This window comes from Carcharhinus amblyrhynchos, chromosome 1 (assembly GCF_965287045.1).
Source record: "Carcharhinus amblyrhynchos chromosome 1, sCarAmb.v2.hapA, whole genome shotgun sequence".
In the NCBI taxonomy this organism is placed as follows: domain Eukaryota; kingdom Metazoa; phylum Chordata; class Chondrichthyes; order Carcharhiniformes; family Carcharhinidae; genus Carcharhinus; species Carcharhinus amblyrhynchos.
Window position 1 is genome coordinate 146,417,994 of NC_137324.1, and position 17,500 is coordinate 146,435,493.

Sequence of the window (17,500 nt, forward strand, 5' to 3'; positions counted from 1 at the left end):
TGCCCCTTGGTGTCCCATGATGTTAGGTTAAGAGGGTTAGAGGGCTAAAAGCATGGGAGTATGGGGATAGGGTGGGGGTGGGCCTGGGTAAGATCTCTTTTGGAAAGCTGATGGAGACTCGATATACCAAGTGACTTCTTCTGCACTGCAGAGATTCTATGACCTAATGATATTGAGAGGGATGAGAAGCAGAAAGTGATCCTGTTGACAGTCTGCAAGGTGCCGAACTTCTGTGTACCCAGATGTCTGACCTACTCAGATGTCCCTAACTCCAAAACCTTTAATGAATTGATGGATTGTGATTAAAGGCCATTATAATACTCCAGTGATACCACTTTAACATAGCAAGGAGAACTCCTGGGGAATCTGTCAACAAATTTCTGACCAGGTTACAAAAATTGGCAGAGCACTGTGAATTTGGGCCAGCCCTGAATAACATCTTGCACGATAGACTGGTCTGTGGAATTAACAATGTGATCGTCCAAAAAAAATTATTGACATCCAATTTGTATGTAAAGAAGGCTATTGTGATAGTTCTATCATTGGAGAATGCAAAGAAAGGAGCTTAGGAACTACAGGGGATGTCAGACAGCAGGGTCCTGGGGCCTCATGCAATGTCTATCCCTCAACAGAGAGCAGTGGTATTGATAAAATATCACAGAATCCCTTACAGTGGTGGAGCCCAAGTTGCATCACCAGGCAATTAAGGAAGGGCAGGAGACAGCTTTCAGACTCATAGGGAAAATATTCCAGAAGATTGTAGATGATGAGCTATTACAAGTGCTCTGGAAAACCACAATTGAGGGAAAGACACAGGATAGTCAAATGTGTGATATTTTGGAAAAAAAAGCAAAGCCAGTATTGGACCATGTAGAAAGCCCCATAACTACGAACAGGAACAATGCAATTAAATTGCATCACCATGACAATGGTTGCCTCTATGATGGTGGAATTGTTAGTGAATGGCACTCATTAAAAATGGAAGTGGATGCAGGGACTGAAGTTCTCCATGTTCCATTATAATAGAATTGAATATCAGGTACTGTGTATAACATGGGACTGACTGTTTTTGGCTTTGGCCAAAACAAATTTTTAAATGTTCCAAACGGAATCCCTTGGAATTAAGGGAGTAATTTGGGGGCCATACCAGGACAATGTCCAGGTGAGACAGAGTCATAATGTTAATGGAGAATGGTGACATCAAAGAATCATAGAGAATTATAGAATCATACCATGCAGAAGAGGCTCTTTGACCCATCCAGTCTCACTGACATGTGAAACACTTGATCTCTCACCTAATCCCATTTACTAGCAGTTGGCCCATAGCTTTGAATGTTATGATATGCCAAGTGCTCATCTAGGTACTTTTAAAATGTGAAGCAATTCACCTCTACCACCCTCCTAGGCAATGGATTCTAGGCAATCACCATTCTCTGGGTAGAAAGGTTTTTAGTCACATCCCCCCTAAATTCCCTGCCCCTCACCTTGAACTTACAGCCCCTTGTAACTGACCCTTCAATGAAGGGGAACAGCTGCTCCCTATCCACTCTGTCATGTCCCTCATAATCTTGTACAGTGTGATCAGGTCACCCTTCTGTCTTCGCTGCTCCAATGAAAACGATCAAAGTTTATCCAGCCTCTCTTCAGAACTTACATGTTCCATCCCAGGCAACATCCTGGTGAATCTTTTCTGCACCCTCTCCAGTGCAATTGTATCCTTCCTACAATGTGGTGACCAGAATCACACACAGTACTCCAGCTGTGGCCTCACCAAAGTTCTATACAACTTCAACATGACTTCCCTGCCTCAATTGGTAAAGGCAAATCTCCCATATGCCTTTTTCACCATACTACCAACATGCCCTTCCGTTTTCAGAGGTCTTTGGACAAACATACCAAAATCCTTTTGTTCCACAAAACTTCCTTGCGTTGTGCTATTCATTGAATACTTCCTTGTCAAATTACACCTTCCAAAGTGTATCATGTCACACTTTTCAGGGTTAAATTCCATCTGTCACTTATCTGTCCATTTGACCATCCTGTCTATATCATCTTGTAGCATAGACACTCTACCTCACTGTTAACCATTGGGCCATCTGCAAATTTACTAATCCTATCCCCATGTAGTTATCCATGTTGTTTATATAGATGACGAATAATAGTGGACTAAAACACATCCCTGAGGTACGCTATCAGATACTGGCTCCCAGTCAGTAAAGCAGCCTTCTGTTATCATCCTAGCTAATTTTGAATCCACTTTGTCAAAGTACCCTGTATTCCATGTGCATTTACCTTCTTTATAAGTTTCCCAAGTGGGACCTTGTCAAGGGCTTTGCTGAAACCCAGATAAACCACATCAACTGCACTAACCTCATCTACAGATCTGGTCACCTCCTAACAACATTCAATCAGATTTGTTGACGTGATCTCCCTCTGACAAAGCCATACTGATTATCCTTAATCAAGCCATGCCTCTCTTAGTGCAGATAGATGCTCTTCTTCAGAATTTTCTCCATTAGTTTCCCTACCACTGATGTACGATTTGCTGGTCTGTAGTTACCTGGCTTATCTCTACAACCCTTTTTAAATAAGGAATTACATTAACAGTTCTCCTGTCTTCTGGCACTTTCCTGTGGCCAGAGAGGATTTAAAATTTGGGTCAGAACCCCTGCAATCTTCTCCCTTGCCTCCCACAGCAGCCTGGGGCACAATTCACCTTGACCTGGAGATATATCCATTTTTAAGTCTGCCAATACCTCCAATACCTTGTCCTTCCCAATGTAAATTTGCATAAGAACCTCAATTTCTCTTCCTGAATTCCATATCTTCATTCTCATTCAGTTGGGTGAGGACAGACGTGAAGTATTCGTTCAACACTCTATCAGTGTTCTCTGGCTCCACCCACAGGTTCCCCCCTTAGTCCCTAATGGGCCCTATCCTTTCCCTGGCTATCCACTTCCCATTGATATATTTATAGAAGGTCTTGGGATTTTTCCCACTTTTATCAGCTAGAGCTCTCTCATATCCCTTCTTTGCTTTTCTAATTGTTTCTTGAAGCTCCACCCTACACTTTCTATACTTCACTTATGCCTCTGCTGATTTGCTTGTCTTGAACCTACCAAAACTTTTTCTTTTGCTTCTCATCTTATTGTGAATATCTCTGGTCATCCATGGTTCTCTGGGCTTGTTATATCTTCCTGTCACCCTAGAGGGAGCATATTGGGCTTGTACCCTTTCAATTTCCTTTTTAAAAGTTCCCCTGTTGATGTGCTGTAGATTTCGCCATAGTAGCTGTTCCCAGCCTACTTTGGCCAGATCCTGTCTTATTCTATTCAACTCTGCTCTCTTTCAATCCAAAAACTCATTTTGAAAATCCTCTGTCTTTGTCTATAATGAGCTTAAATTGTACCAAAGGTGGAGGTGAAGGTTCGCTTGAACAGTTTGGTGGCTACACAAATATTGTGTTGCATCAGGCCAAAAGCTAAGCAGTTGGAAGAGGAAAGTGCAGTTATAAGTGAAGTGGGCAAGTTTTTTCCGGGGTTGACACTGTAAATAGTACGGTTGGGACGTGGAACAGTGGTGAGCAATACAGAGTTTACATATTAGCCCAAATCTTTCAATTAGCATTGGAAAAGTTCTGACACAGAAAATAACACACACTTACCTGCCAGCCTTTTTCAGATCAGATTTCACATGTTGGCCTAAGACCTCCATCATAGAAAACCTCAGCATAGTGCTGGAGAGGTCAATCCACGCGTGCTCACCTCACCGCCTCCCCCGCCCAACCCCCACTTTTTACAACACTAGCTACCTTCAATGTTTGTGTCTCAAACCTGTGTTCTAGGTATGTTTCACATTAGAAAATGTTTTTTTATTCCTTGGATAGTGATTTAAATAGCTTTTGTCGGATGGTTCCCAGCCCAGATCAGAGGAAGTTAGCATTTCTGGGCAATGGCCAGGTAAACTTCTACATGGGAACTTTTTAGAAAGATTCTCAAGTGCATCATTGGATTACCACCCCAAATGCGATGCTGGGGCTCCTGGATGTTATGGGCCATAGACTAGGAGGCCTTGTGAGATGGCAGGATTGCATGGATGATCATGAATATATGTGAGGGAGCTTATATTGAGAGGGGGATTTAGGAAGGACAGGAAGACAGTGAACTCATGAAAGAGAACATGAAGAATGAGATGAAAATTGAAATTACAGAAAATGCTCAGTGCAGAGACAGAGGAAAGCAGTGAAGATATCTCAGTGATGGCGGGTGGTGAAGAATGAGGATTTTAACAAGAGGTAAGAGGGTAGATCAAGGTGAAATGCTGAAATGAGTAGTAGAGGGAAAGAACAAAGTGGGGTTTCTTTCTAAGAAGTACACTGCCACCGTGGTAGTCTTGGCAAGGCAAGCGAAGGAATGCTAGGCAGGGAAGCATCATTTACCCGTTAGTTTAATCTTGTCAAGTCTGTGATACCAATGCAGTCATGTACAATAAACTCAAGAATGACGAGGCCTTTTCTGTTCTGTGTGCAATTCTCAGCTAGAATTTCCTTATTCACAGGGCTTTTACCAATCAGACTGACTGATGGGAGAAATATGTGCTCCGGGAGGGTGGAGATTCTTTACAAGTCTGCCTGGGGGACAGTCTGCAATGATGGATGGGACCTCACTGACGGGGATATTGTCTGCAAGCAACTGGACTGTGGGAAGGCCTTGTCGGTAACTGGGGCCTACAAGGGACAAGGGATTGGAAAAGTGCGGTTGAGTGGTGTGCGATGCAGTGGAACTGAACCTTTCCTAAGCCAGTGCCTTGCAAACCCCTGGGGGAAAAGTACATGTTCCCACGCACGGGATGCTGGCGTCAGTTGCTCAGGTAAGACTAGTCTCCTTGGTAATCTTCATTAGTTCCCCAAGCAGGAATCTGTGCACTGGGCTCCTCCAGTCTGCAGAACTCCCAACCAGCTGGTGGAGACAGCATAAGAAGGAGGTGACTCAGCTCACCATACTTGCGGAACAACTATCCAGTCAGTTCCACTCTCACTTCACCGTTGTTATACTTGCCAATTTTTATCTATTTCCTCATTTAAAAGATTCTATTGAATCTGCTTTCATTGCCCTTTCAGGCACAATACTCCAGCAGGGTCAAACTGGTGATGGCAGCTGAAAGGAGGAACAGCATTTACTTAAATTATTGAAGGAGTTGATAGGTTAGATGGAAATAAACTATTTCCTCTGGTGGGCGAGATTCCAGAACAGGGTCTATGGTCTTTAAGTTAGCACTAGGCTGTTCATAGGTCCAGTCAGGAAGCACTTCTCCACTCACAGTGGAGGAGAAATAAGGAACCCTGCCATCAGAAAAAAAGCCTGTTAGTGCTGGAGGTCAGTTGGAACTTTTAATGTCAAGATAGATGATCAATATTGGATATGGAGCAAAAGCAGCTAAATTGATATTGAATGACAGATCTAATTGAATGATGGAAGATCCTAGTGGGCACAAATGGACTCCTCTTGTTCTTACATTACTCCTGTTGATAAATTCACAGATTAACAGTGTACCTATCTCTATTTCAGGTCCGGTGCCTTTGCGTCTGGTGAACGGTTCCAATATGTGCTCCGGGAGAGTTGAAGTCTATCATAACTCCAGCTGGGGCACCATCTGTGGTGATGGCTGGGATGTTAATGCAGCAACTGTCGTCTGCAGAATGTTGAACTGTGGGATGGCCCTATCAAAAGGGACTGGAGCCTTCTATGGAGAGGGGACTGGGGACATCTGGATGCATGATATGAGGTGTAGTGGGACAGAGACTGACCTCAAACAGTGCTCAGCCAACCCATGGGGAAAGAATAACTGTACACACAGGGAGGATGCTGCTGTGATCTGTTCAGGTGAGTGGGGTGCCAGCAAATAGGTTCAAAGCAGAGGAAATTGTAAAAAGACAACATTAAAGGTTCTTTAAGTGCATGTTTGAGGGAAAAAGCATGATTGGGTTGATGTCACAAATGCAAATAAATAGATATAATGTGATAGATTACAGAATATGGCTGCAAGGTAAAGGTGGCAGGAACTGATTATTTGGGGCTCCTTGATTTTGGAAGGGCAGTCAGAAATGGAAAGGAGGTGGGGTAACTGTTCATTAAGGATGAGATTAGCACAGAAATGAAAAATGGTATTGGTTCAAAAGAATTTGAACTCAAATCAATTCGGGTGGATACAAGAAATAGGAAGAAAAATAAGTAACAGATGGAAGCTATTCATAGCATCCCACCACCCTCTACAACAGTAGCTACAGTATAACAGAGTATTAATCAAGAAATAAATGTAATTTGGTACTGCAATAGCTTTGGGGAGTTTTAATCTTTATATAAATTAGGCAAGTCAAATCAATAAAGGTAATTTTGAAGATGAGTTCATAGAGTGCATTTGGGACAGTTTCTTTAAACAATCCCTTTGGTATACAGAACAGAACTGACCTTTTTAAATCTGATAGCGTGTTAACGGGATTAATTAATGATTCCATAGTATAGGATCTTTGGGGAAAGGATTATAATGTGATTGAATTTCATCTTCATTTTGAGGGTGAGAAACCTAAGTCTCAAACATAAATAAAGTATTTTACAAAGGATAAAACAAAAATAGAACATGCTGGAAAATCTCAGCAGGTCTGACAGCATCTGTGGGGAGAGAATAGAGCCAACGTTTTGAGCCTCGATGACCCTCTGTCAGAGCTCCTAATATCAGAGTTATTATGAAGACAGAGTTGGCTGAAGTGGACTGAGAAACTAAATTAAGATGTAAGACAGTAAATGAATAGTGGTAGACATTGAAAGAGATAATTCATAATTTTTGCATTTCATCGAGAAAGTATAGGGAAGAAGGAAGGCTAACTAAAGGTATTAAGGATGGTGTTAAATTGGAAGTAATTTGATGCTTCTAATATGTGTTGTGAAGAATAGTGGTACGACAAAAGGTAGAAATGTTTCAGAAATAGCAAAGGATGATTTAAAAAGAGAGAAAATTGATGGTAATAAACTAGCAAGAAATATGAAAGCAGATAGTAAGAGCTTCTGTAGCAAGTCTCTTCCTTTCTACGTAAATAATGTAAATGTTGGTCTCTTGAAAGATGAGACTGACAAACTCATAATGGAAAACTAGGAAATGGCATGGATGTTGAACAAATTTTCTTTCTTTACAATAAAAAACATTAATAACATCCCAATATTGGCAGAAAATCAGGGAGAGAAACAGAGAAAAGAACTTAACTATCATTATGTTAAGAGAAAAGTGCATGCAAACTAGTGGAACTAAATGCTCTTTAGCCTGATGGTCTGCCTCTTATTAAAGAAGAATTGCTGTAGAGAGGAGGCCTTTTGAAAGGGAATTCTCTTTTGGGTGCATGGTTGCACAGTGGTTAGCACTGAAGTCTCACAGCGCGAGGGGTCCAGGTTCAATTCCCGGCTTGGGTCACTGTCTGTGTGGAGTTTGCACATTCTCCTCTTGTTCTTCGTGGGTTTCCTCTAGGTGCTCCCGTTTCCTCCCACAGTCCAAAGATGTGTGGGTTAGGTGGACTCTCCATGCTAAGTAGCCCCTTAGTGTCAAGGGGGAACGAGATAGGGTAAAAGCATGGGGTTATGGAGATATTGCCTGGGTAGGATTGTGGTCAGTGCAGACTCAATGGGCCAAATGGCTTCCTTCTGCACTTGAAGATTCTATGAAAATCATGACTGAATCTGCCTCCACGATGCTCTTCAGAGTGCAGTCTAGATCTTAATGATTCACTGCATAAAAAGGGATTTTTTCATGTCAACTTAGATTCTTTCGGTTTATTCCGCCCAACTCAATGTCCTCTAGTTCTTGGCCCTTCTGCTAATGGGAATAGCTTTTCTCTATCTATTCTGTCTAGACCCCTCATGATTTTGAGCATCTCTATCAAATTTCCCCTCAATCTTTGCTTCTCAAAGGCAAAAAACTCCAACTTCTCCAATCTATCCATGTAACTGATGTCCCTCATCCCAGGAGCCATTTTCATAAATTTTTCCTACAGCTTTTGTTAATGCCTTCACATCCTTCCGAAAGAGTGATGCCCAGAATTTAACATGATAGTACTCTAGCTGACGCTGAAACAGTGTTTCATAAATGTTTACATAAATTCTTTATTTTTTCTCATTGCTTTGATTTATAAGTCCCAGATACCATACACTTTCTTAGCCTCTTTCTCAAGCTGCATTTACAATGATTTGTGCATATATACCACCTGGTCCCTCTGCTCCTGCACCCCATTTACTTTATATTGTTTTGCTTCATTCTCCCTACCAAACGTCACACTTCTCTGCATTAAATTTCACATGCCATGTATCTGCCTATTCCATCAGTTTGTCCACCTCCCTCAGAAGTTTGTCCTCCTCGCAGTTCACAATGTTTCCAAGTTAGTGTCATCAGTAGTTTTGAAGTTGTGCCCTGTACTCCTTCAAGTTTGACCCGGAGGTTTGGAAGCCCTGTTTGAAAGGTCCACCTCAATACAGAGCTGTTTAAAAGGCCCACCTCGATACAGAGGGACTTTGCATCCTAGTCATAGTAAATATTCCAGCCCTAACCTCTCACACCTCTTTACTCTCCAAACACTTCCCATGCCTCATCAATGCCACTTTATACCTCCCACTCAGCTTTATGGATCCTTGTGCCCCTCATGCCAAACTTCGTCCTTCCATACATCCTCTATAGTTCCCAATGTCAAGCTTTGACCTTCCACACATCTCCCACCCCAAAAGACCTAATGCCTCCCCATACCAAACTCTGTCCTTTGCACCACAATGCACTCGCATGTCCCCATACAGATTTTTGCTCTTCCACCTTCCCTATAGCCCCTCTGTCAAACTATGGCACTTCCCATGCTCATTGCCCCACTACACACCATCTAGAACCAGTGAACCCTACAGTGACAGTCGGATGCATAAAAAGGCTTTAAAAAAAGTAATTAATTTATAACTTACGGAGTTGGGGGTAAGGTGTTAGCGTGGATAGAGGATTGGCTGTCTAATAGGAAGCAGAGAGTTGGTATCAATGGGTGCTATTCTGGTTGGAGGTTGGTGACTCGTGGAGTGCCGCAAGGATCGGCGCTGGAGCCTCAAGTGCTTACCATTTATATAGATGATCTGGAGGAGGGGACTGAGTGTAGGGGACGAAATTTGCTGATGACACGAAGATGAGTGGAAAAGCAAATTGTGTGGAGGGTGTGGAAAGTCTGCAGAGAGATCTGGATAGGCTGAGCGAGTGGGCGAGGACCTGGCAGATGGAGTATAATGTTAGCAAATGTGAGGTTATCCACTTTGGCAGAAATAATAGTAGGAGGGATTATTATTTAAAAGGCGAAAAGCTGCAGCATGCTATGGTGCAGAGGGACTGGGGGTCCTTGTAAACGAGTCGCAAAAACCCAGTCTACAGGTGCAACAACTGATCAAGAAGGCGAATGGAATGCTGGCCTTTATAGCGAGGGGGATAGAATATAAAAGTAGGGAGGTATTGCTGCAACTGTACAGGGTACTGGTGAGGCCACAGCTGGAGTACTGTGTGCAGTTTTGGTCGCCGCACTTGCGCAAGGATATATTGGCCTTGGAGGGAGTGCAGAGGAGGTTCACTCGGTTGATACCAGAGATGAGGGGGTTGGATTATGAAGAGAGACTAAATAGACTAGGTCTGTACTCGTTGGAGTTTAGAAGGATGAGGGGGGATCTTATAGAGACATATAAGATCATGAAAGGGATGGATAGGGTAGAGGTAGAGAGATTCTTCTGGCTTAGAAAGGATAGCAGGACTAGAGGACACAGCCTCAAGATAAGGGGGGTGCAGTTTAGGTCAGAATTGAGGAGGAATTTCTTCACTGAAAGGGTGGTGAATCTCTGGAATTCTCTGCCCGTTGAAGTGGTGGAGGCTACCTCGCTAAATATATTTAAGTCACGGGTAGATAGGTTTTTGACAGACAAGGGAATTAAGGGTTATGGGGAGAAAGCGGGAAAGTGGAACTGATCCACTTCAGATCAGCCATGATCTTATTGAATGGCGGAGCAGGCTCGAAGGGCTAGATGGCCTACTCCTGCTCCTATTTCTTATGTTCTTATAACTTTCTGCTACATAGAAAAAAGGCATTTCACTACAAATTAATAAAAGTGTTACTAATCCCCCAGACCCTTTAAAATATCAATAATATAAACCACAAACTCTTGAAAAGACTTAAATCATGTAAACTGCTATTGTGAAATTGACAGTAGGGAGCCTAAGTTGCCAAGTTGGAGGGACTTGATATCCAAGCTAAAATGTCCAGGTAAACAACCCCATCAAGTGGGGCAGATTATCCCAAATCTGTTTAACCGTGTTCCCATCTCTAATCCAGGTCCAGTGCCTGTACGGCTGGTGAATGGTTCCAATATGTGCTCCGGTAGAGTGGAAATCTATTCTAACTCTACCTGGGGTACCATCTGTGACAATGGTTGGGATGTAAATGCAGCGAGTGTGGTCTGCAGAGTGTTGAACTGCGGGACGGTCCTGTCAGCAACAAAGGATGCCTACTTTGGAGAAGGAACTGGGGACATCTGGATGGATAATGTGAAGTGTGATGGTACAGAGACTGCCCTTGATCAGTGCTCGGCTAACCCACTGGTGAGGAATAACTGTTCACACAGGAAGGATGCCGGTGTAATCTGCTCAGGTGAGCAAATTTAACCCGGTCTTTATGTGTGTTTGATTTTAACTTGTCTGGTTATTCAAAATCTATCTTTCTGTGATACTGCCAGCCTCCAGATTAGTGATAAAAACCTTTCAATTCACTGTTCAGGTTTTTAGGTTATCAGGTTACACCTCGAGTTCAGGCCCCAGCATTATGTGTCCAGAGCCCAGTATTATGAGTCCAGAACCTTGGATTGTTAGTCTAGGTCTTTGGGTGACTTGGGTCATGAGGCCAGGCCCCTGTGCTGTGAGGCCAGGCTCCTGTGCTGTGAGCCCAGCACCTTGTGCTATCAGTTGCGGTCCCTATATATGAGTCCAGGTTTCTGCAAAGAAGGTGGAAATAGAAGGAAAGTAACCGAGTTCAAATTGTTGGAAATCAAATTGAGAGCTCAAGCTGCAAGCTTTGTTTTGTAAAAGAACAAACAATATATTAAAATGGCAACTTTTGATAACAAGAGTTCATTGATCAGAAAGATTAAAATTGGTAGGAGTTAGCATCTTTGGACATGGAGCTAACAATAGCCATTACTAAGCAGGTCGTAATTAAGATCCCAAGTAAAGACAAATGCAGGAACTCTTGAAAATGCTCGGTGAGCATTTTGTATACAGTCTAGAGTTATAACAGGCAGCAGAAGCTGAATTGAAACTAGACAAGTTCACTTTGGCAGAAAGAGAGGTGGGAAAGCTAAAACTGAGCTGGAGATTACAGACTGAAGAAAAGGAACAAGAGTTTCAGGTCCAGAAAGAAGGGGTGAATCCATAAACTCTGAAAGGAAAGAAAGAAAGACGAGCCTGAACTCATGCCAAGAACTGTCAACAAATTCACAGCAGGAACCCAAGCAAATGTTTCTGCAGTTCCTTTGAACTCTTGCCAGGAGCTGTAGGTGATCTGGGAATTCACATAGAAAACCCTTGCAAATGTTTATGGAATTTGAAAGAGTCAAATTGATTGATTTTGATCAATGGGTGCACACTCGAATGTACTTCCAATGGAATAAAAGTATTGGTGTTGTTACTGGAGTTCAGATATTGTCTTCCTCACAATATTAAAATATGCCTTTAGGAACAAAAAGCTACCTTAGCAAAGGCAACTGCCATGAGATTTTGAATTGATTCACAGACATCTGAATTACAGCAAATAGTCAAGAGTTTATATCTGTGGGAAAAGACCGGAAGGAGACAGAGGGAAAGGAATAGATCCTAAGGTAAAAGAGAAAAATGGGATAACCAATCCCAACCTTGGAAAGAAGTATTGTGGAAGGCAGAGTAGCGGAACCACACCCTGTCTGTTTTAATTGCGGCCATATTAAGGAATATATTTGGCATGCAAAGAAAACTGATGGGAATCTTCCAGCATAGCCTGTAACTGTAGTCACTAAAGCTATGACCAAAGTCACAAAAACCTATCAGAATTTTGTGTATAAAGGGGGAATGGCCGCTAGTTGTTCCAAAGAACTGGGAAGGGAGATTAACACTTTCTGGAATACTGGTTGTTTGTACACACTTTTAGCAGGGAGAATTGAAGATTTCCCATTCAGGAGCAGGACAAATTCCAAAATGATGGTTAAAAGTCTGACTGGTACAGACATTACGGTTGAGATCCACGAAGAGAGTGAACTTGTTACCAGGCTGGTGACAGTGGGTGCAGTTACAAGCTTGGCCATGCAAGCAGCCCAACTTTTACTTGGAAGGTGTTCCCTGGCAAAACTCAAAAACTGCAAAGAGAGGCTGAGAAAACTTAACAATTTCAGCAGCAAGAATCTGTAAAGTTGCAGACAACTGAAAAAGTTTCAGAAGCCTTACAGGGAGTTAGTTATACAATCCATGAAAGATAAATTGGCAAAGCCAGATCCCACAGACCTCAAGGAAATCCATAAGCAAGTCAAGAGACAGCAAGGGATGCACGCCATTTAGTCAGAGAGCTTGAGGGAAGTTACTCGTGTATTAAAAGGGCTGAAGACAAATCAAGTCAGGTGAAGGAGGCAGAAAAGGCATCAGCTAAAATGGCTGTCAAAAGTCACCTGACCTTTTACAACTTCAATATTTCTTCAGCGTTTAGAAAGCCTTAAAGTGAATTACAAGTGGATGTACCCCAACATTTGAAGTTCAATACGTATCTCCTGGGGTAAACAGAAACCCACTGACAATGATTTCACTGGGGGTATAAGTAGCTCTTTCCTATCTCTCAAAACTTGGAAGATTGGCAGCTATTTAATTCAAGCTGAGACATATAAAATGCTAATTATCTCAGCTAAAAGTCAATGAGGACTAGACCGCCTATCCAGGGTTAACCCAGTACTTAAGGGGTTAACATCCATTGTGGACCATAAGCTATAAGATCAGAATTAGGCCATTTAGCCCATCAAGTCTGTTCCACCATTCAATCATGACTGATAAGTTTCTCAACCTCATTGTCCCATCTTTTCCCCATAACCTTTGATCCCCATTGACATTCAAGAACCTATCCACCTCTGTCTTAAATATACTGAATGACCAGGCCTCCACAGCCTTTTGTGGCAATGAATTCCACAGATTCACCACCCTCTGCCTGATGAAATTCCTCCGCATCTCAGTTCAACGGGTTGTCCCTTTATTCTGAGGCTGTGCCCACAGATCCTAGTCATAAGAACATAAGAACATAAGAAATAGGAGCAGGAGTAGGCCATCTAGCCCCTTGAGCCTGCCCCACCATTCAATAAGATCATGGCTGATCTGTCGTGGCTCAGTTCCACATTCCCACCCTTTCCCTATAACCCTTAATCCCCTTGCCTATCAAAAACCTATCAACCCGCATCTTAAAAATATTGAGCGAGGCAGCCTCCACCACTTCAACGGGCAGAGAATTCCAGAGATTCACCACCCTTTGAGTGAAGAAGTTCCTCCTCAACTCCGTTCTAAACAGCCCCCCCTTTATCCTGAGGCTGTGCTTTCTGAGCGGGAAGAGCCTCTCCACCTCTATCCTATCCACCCCATTCAACATCTTATACGTCTCAATGAGATCTCCCCTCATTCTTCTAAACTCTAACGAGTACAAGCCTAGTTTATTCAGCCTCTCCTCATAGTTCAACCCCCTCAACCCTGGAATCAGCCTAGTAAACCTCCTCTGCACTCCCTCCAAGGTCAAAATATCCTTGCGTAAGTGCGGCGACCAAAACTGCACACAGTACTCCAGCTGCGGCCTCACCAGTGCCCTATACAGCTGCAGCAATACCTCCCTATTTCTATATTCAATCCCCCTCGCTATGAAGGCCAGCGTCCCATTTGCCTTCCTGACCACCTGCTGCACCTGCAGGTTGGGTTTTTGTGACTCATGCACAAGGACCCCGAGGTCCCTCTGCACCGTCGCATGCTGCAGTTTTTCGCCCCGTAAGTGATAGTCCTTCCATTATTCCTACCAAAGTGGACAACCTCACATTTGCCAACATTAAATTCCATTTACCAGTTCCTGGCCCATTCACCCAGCCTATCTAGATCCTTCTGCAGACTCTCCACACCCTCCGCACAATTTGCTGTTCCACCAATCTTGGTGTCATCAGCAAATTTCGACACCATACACTTGGTTCCCTCCTCCAGATCATCTATATACATGGTGAATAGCTGAGGCCCCAGCACCGACCCCTGGGGCACTCCACTAGTCACCAACCGCCAATCCGAATAGCACCCATTGACCCCCACTCTCTGCCTCCTATTTGACAGCCAATCCTCTATCCACGCTAACACCCTACCCCCAACTCCATGCCCCCTGACCTTCTGCAATAACTTCTTGTGAGGCACCTTGTCAAACGCCTTCTGAAAATCAAGAAAGGCCACATCCACCGGCTCTCCTCTATCCACCGCCCTAGATACATCCTCATAGAACTCCAATAAATTTGTCAGACACGACTTCCCCTGAACGAAACCGTGCTGCGTCTGCTCTACCAAACAATTCTACTCAAGATGCCTCACTATTTTCTCCTTGATCACGGATTCTAACATTTTTCCTACAACAGACGTTAAACTAACCGGCCTATAATTCCCCGCCTTTTGCCTGCCACCCTTCTTAAACAACGGCATAACATTAACCGTTTTCCAATCTTCCGGCACTTCCCTGGAATCCAGTGACGTTTGGAAAATAATGCATACTAATAGAAACATCTTCACATACTAATAATGCATACTAATAGAAACATCTTCGTCATGTCCACTATGTCCAGGCCTTTAGTATTTGGCTTGGGGTAGCAGCCATATTTGAGCTTTGACCTGTGGAAAGTTTGGTTGAGAATAGCCATTTTGTGCAGAGGACCTCCAGAAGTCAATTCCAACTCATAGCTCTCAGCTGAATTAATGATGAACTGCATGCAAGAGCTGGATTTTTCTCTTCCACGGGGAGTCACAGACCAAGTTGCTCAGAAATCATCACTAACACTCCTTATACATTTATGACTGTGTGGTCAAATTCCCCTCCAATACGATTTTCAAGTTTGCTGATGACACCACCATAGTGGGTCGGATCTCAAAGAATGATGAGAAAGAATACAGGAATGAGACGGAGAATCTAGAAAACGGGTACGGCGACAATAATCTCTCCTGCAATGTCATCAAAACAAAGGGATTGTCATTGACTTCAGGAAGCATAGAGGAGAACGTGCCCCGACCACATCAACGAGAACGAAGTAGAAAAGGTTGAGAGCTTCAGGCTTTTAGGTGTCCAGATCACCAATAACCTGTCCTGGTCCCGCCATGCCGACACTATAGTTAAGAAAGTCCACCAATGCCTCTACTTTCTCAGAAGACTAATTAAAGTTGGCATGTCAGCTACCAACTTTTACAGATGCACCACAGAAAACATTCTTTCTGGTTGTATCACAGCTTGGTATGACTCCTGCTCTGTCCAAGACCGCAAGAAACTACAAAAGTTCGTGAATGTAGCCCAAACCATCACACAAACCAGCCTCCCATCCATTGACTCTGTCTACATTTCCCACTGCCTAGGCAAAGCAGCCAGCATCATTAAGGACCCCATGCACCCTGAACATTCTCTCTTCCACCTTTTTCCGTGAGGAAAAAGACACAAAAGTCTGAGGTCACGTACCAACTAACTCAAGAAAAGCTTTTTCCCTGCTGCTGTCAGACATTTGAATGGACCTACCTTGCATTAAGTTGATCTTTCTCTTCACCCTAGCTATGACTGTAACACCACATGCCGCACTTTCTTGTTTCCTTCCCTATGAATGGTATGTTTTGTCTGTATAGCATGCAAGAAACAATACTTTTCACTGTATGTTAATACATGTGACAATAATAAATCAAATTGAATAATCTATTGGAAAAGGATTCAGAGATGTGCCATCTTTGATTGGCGAAGGGAGCTCCCACGACTTCCTTGGGTGGACTGTGGGGGGAGGGGTGGGGGAAGAGGAGGTTTCCTCAGGTTCCGATCGGGACACCCTGATAATTGAGCAGCTGAGTTTTGCCAGCGTGTTGTTACCCTGCCCCCCTGTATGACGCTGCAGAACCAGCCCCATTGATTTTTTTTCAGTAGTGTTGTAAGATCTGGAGAGAAAACCATTTGGTGGATTCGAGAGACAAACACACTGGTTTTCTCACTGGAAACAACATTCTGCCATTTTTCAGTAAGATTTCACTCAACATCTTCAAAGAATTTCACTTTTATAATTATTCTCCATCTTTATCTGCATTTTAAACTTTGTATCTGTATTTTTAATAAATTTATCACTGCTGCAATTTTCCGCAGTAGTTTAGCAATAAAGTTAACATTATCTTGTTTAAGAATAAAGCTTTGTCTGCTGGGTTAGGTTTAAATTGAAATACTCAAATTGAAAAAAGAGGGTGACAAACACATGTACACAAATTCTTAGCTCATGGATCAGTTCAAGGGAAAGCCTTTCTTAGGCTTTTTAATCAATGTAAAAGACCTGAACTGGTTGATTATATATGTAATATATTACACATGTATATTAATATATGATTATATAATTATCTGTGCTGTTGGTAGGAGACTGATAAATGGGCTAAAGTGTCCAGTTAATGAATCTAGTTAATCCAATAACAGTCCCAGCATGTTCTCATCTGTGTTCCAGGGCCAATACCGGTACGGTTGGTGAATGGTAGCAACATGTGTTCCGGGAGAGTTGAGATTTATCGTAACTCCATCTGGGGATCCGTTTGTGGCAATGGCTGGGATGTAAAAACAGCGAGTGTGGTTTGCAGAGTGCTAAACTGTGGGATAGCCCTATCAATAGAAAGAGATGCGTCCTTTGGAGAGGGTATTGGAGTCATCTGGTCTCATAATGTAAGCTGTGATGGGACAGAGTCTACCCTCGATCAGTGCACTGCCAACCCATGGTTGGGACCTAACTGCACACACAGACAAGATGCTGGAGTTACCTGTTCAGGTGAGTGTAGTTTTCTGCTGGGATAAGTGGGGTTCATAGAACAGTGCTGCATTTTTGGTGAGATGGAAATGGTTCCTTGCCAGCAACAGTGACAAGTTTCCTTGCTTAGGTGAGTTGGGGGGGTAGCTTTCACTGATTGGGTGAGTGCTCTGCTGTGGGTGGAGGTTGTTCCTGTGAGGGTGGCGGAGTTCTCTGCTTTGCATTTAATATGGCCTATGTGTGCACTGTTTGACAAACTAATTAGTTTGGAGGCCCTGTTTTTTCCCACATTCCCAACCAGGATTGGGGATTATCTGCCCTTCGTCTGGGTTACAAATTCATCAGTTATTTGCTCAATAAAATGTGTTGATCTTCGGGCAGATCCTGCGCAGATTCATCAGCAAAATACTGGG

General features: G+C 43.1%; 1 protein-coding gene across 1 annotated transcript in view; it reads left to right on the forward strand.

The window, feature by feature from the left end:
- LOC145341565 (uncharacterized) overlaps positions 1-17,500 on the forward strand; it is a 148,932-nt gene that overhangs the window by 24,999 nt on the left and 106,433 nt on the right. The window contains exons 8-11 of the mRNA XM_080186569.1: positions 4,558-4,869; positions 5,568-5,882; positions 10,382-10,696; positions 16,794-17,108. Coding sequence (XP_080042695.1) covers positions 4,558-4,869; positions 5,568-5,882; positions 10,382-10,696; positions 16,794-17,108 — 1,257 coding nt within the window. The remainder of the gene's footprint in view (positions 1-4,557; positions 4,870-5,567; positions 5,883-10,381; positions 10,697-16,793; positions 17,109-17,500) is intronic.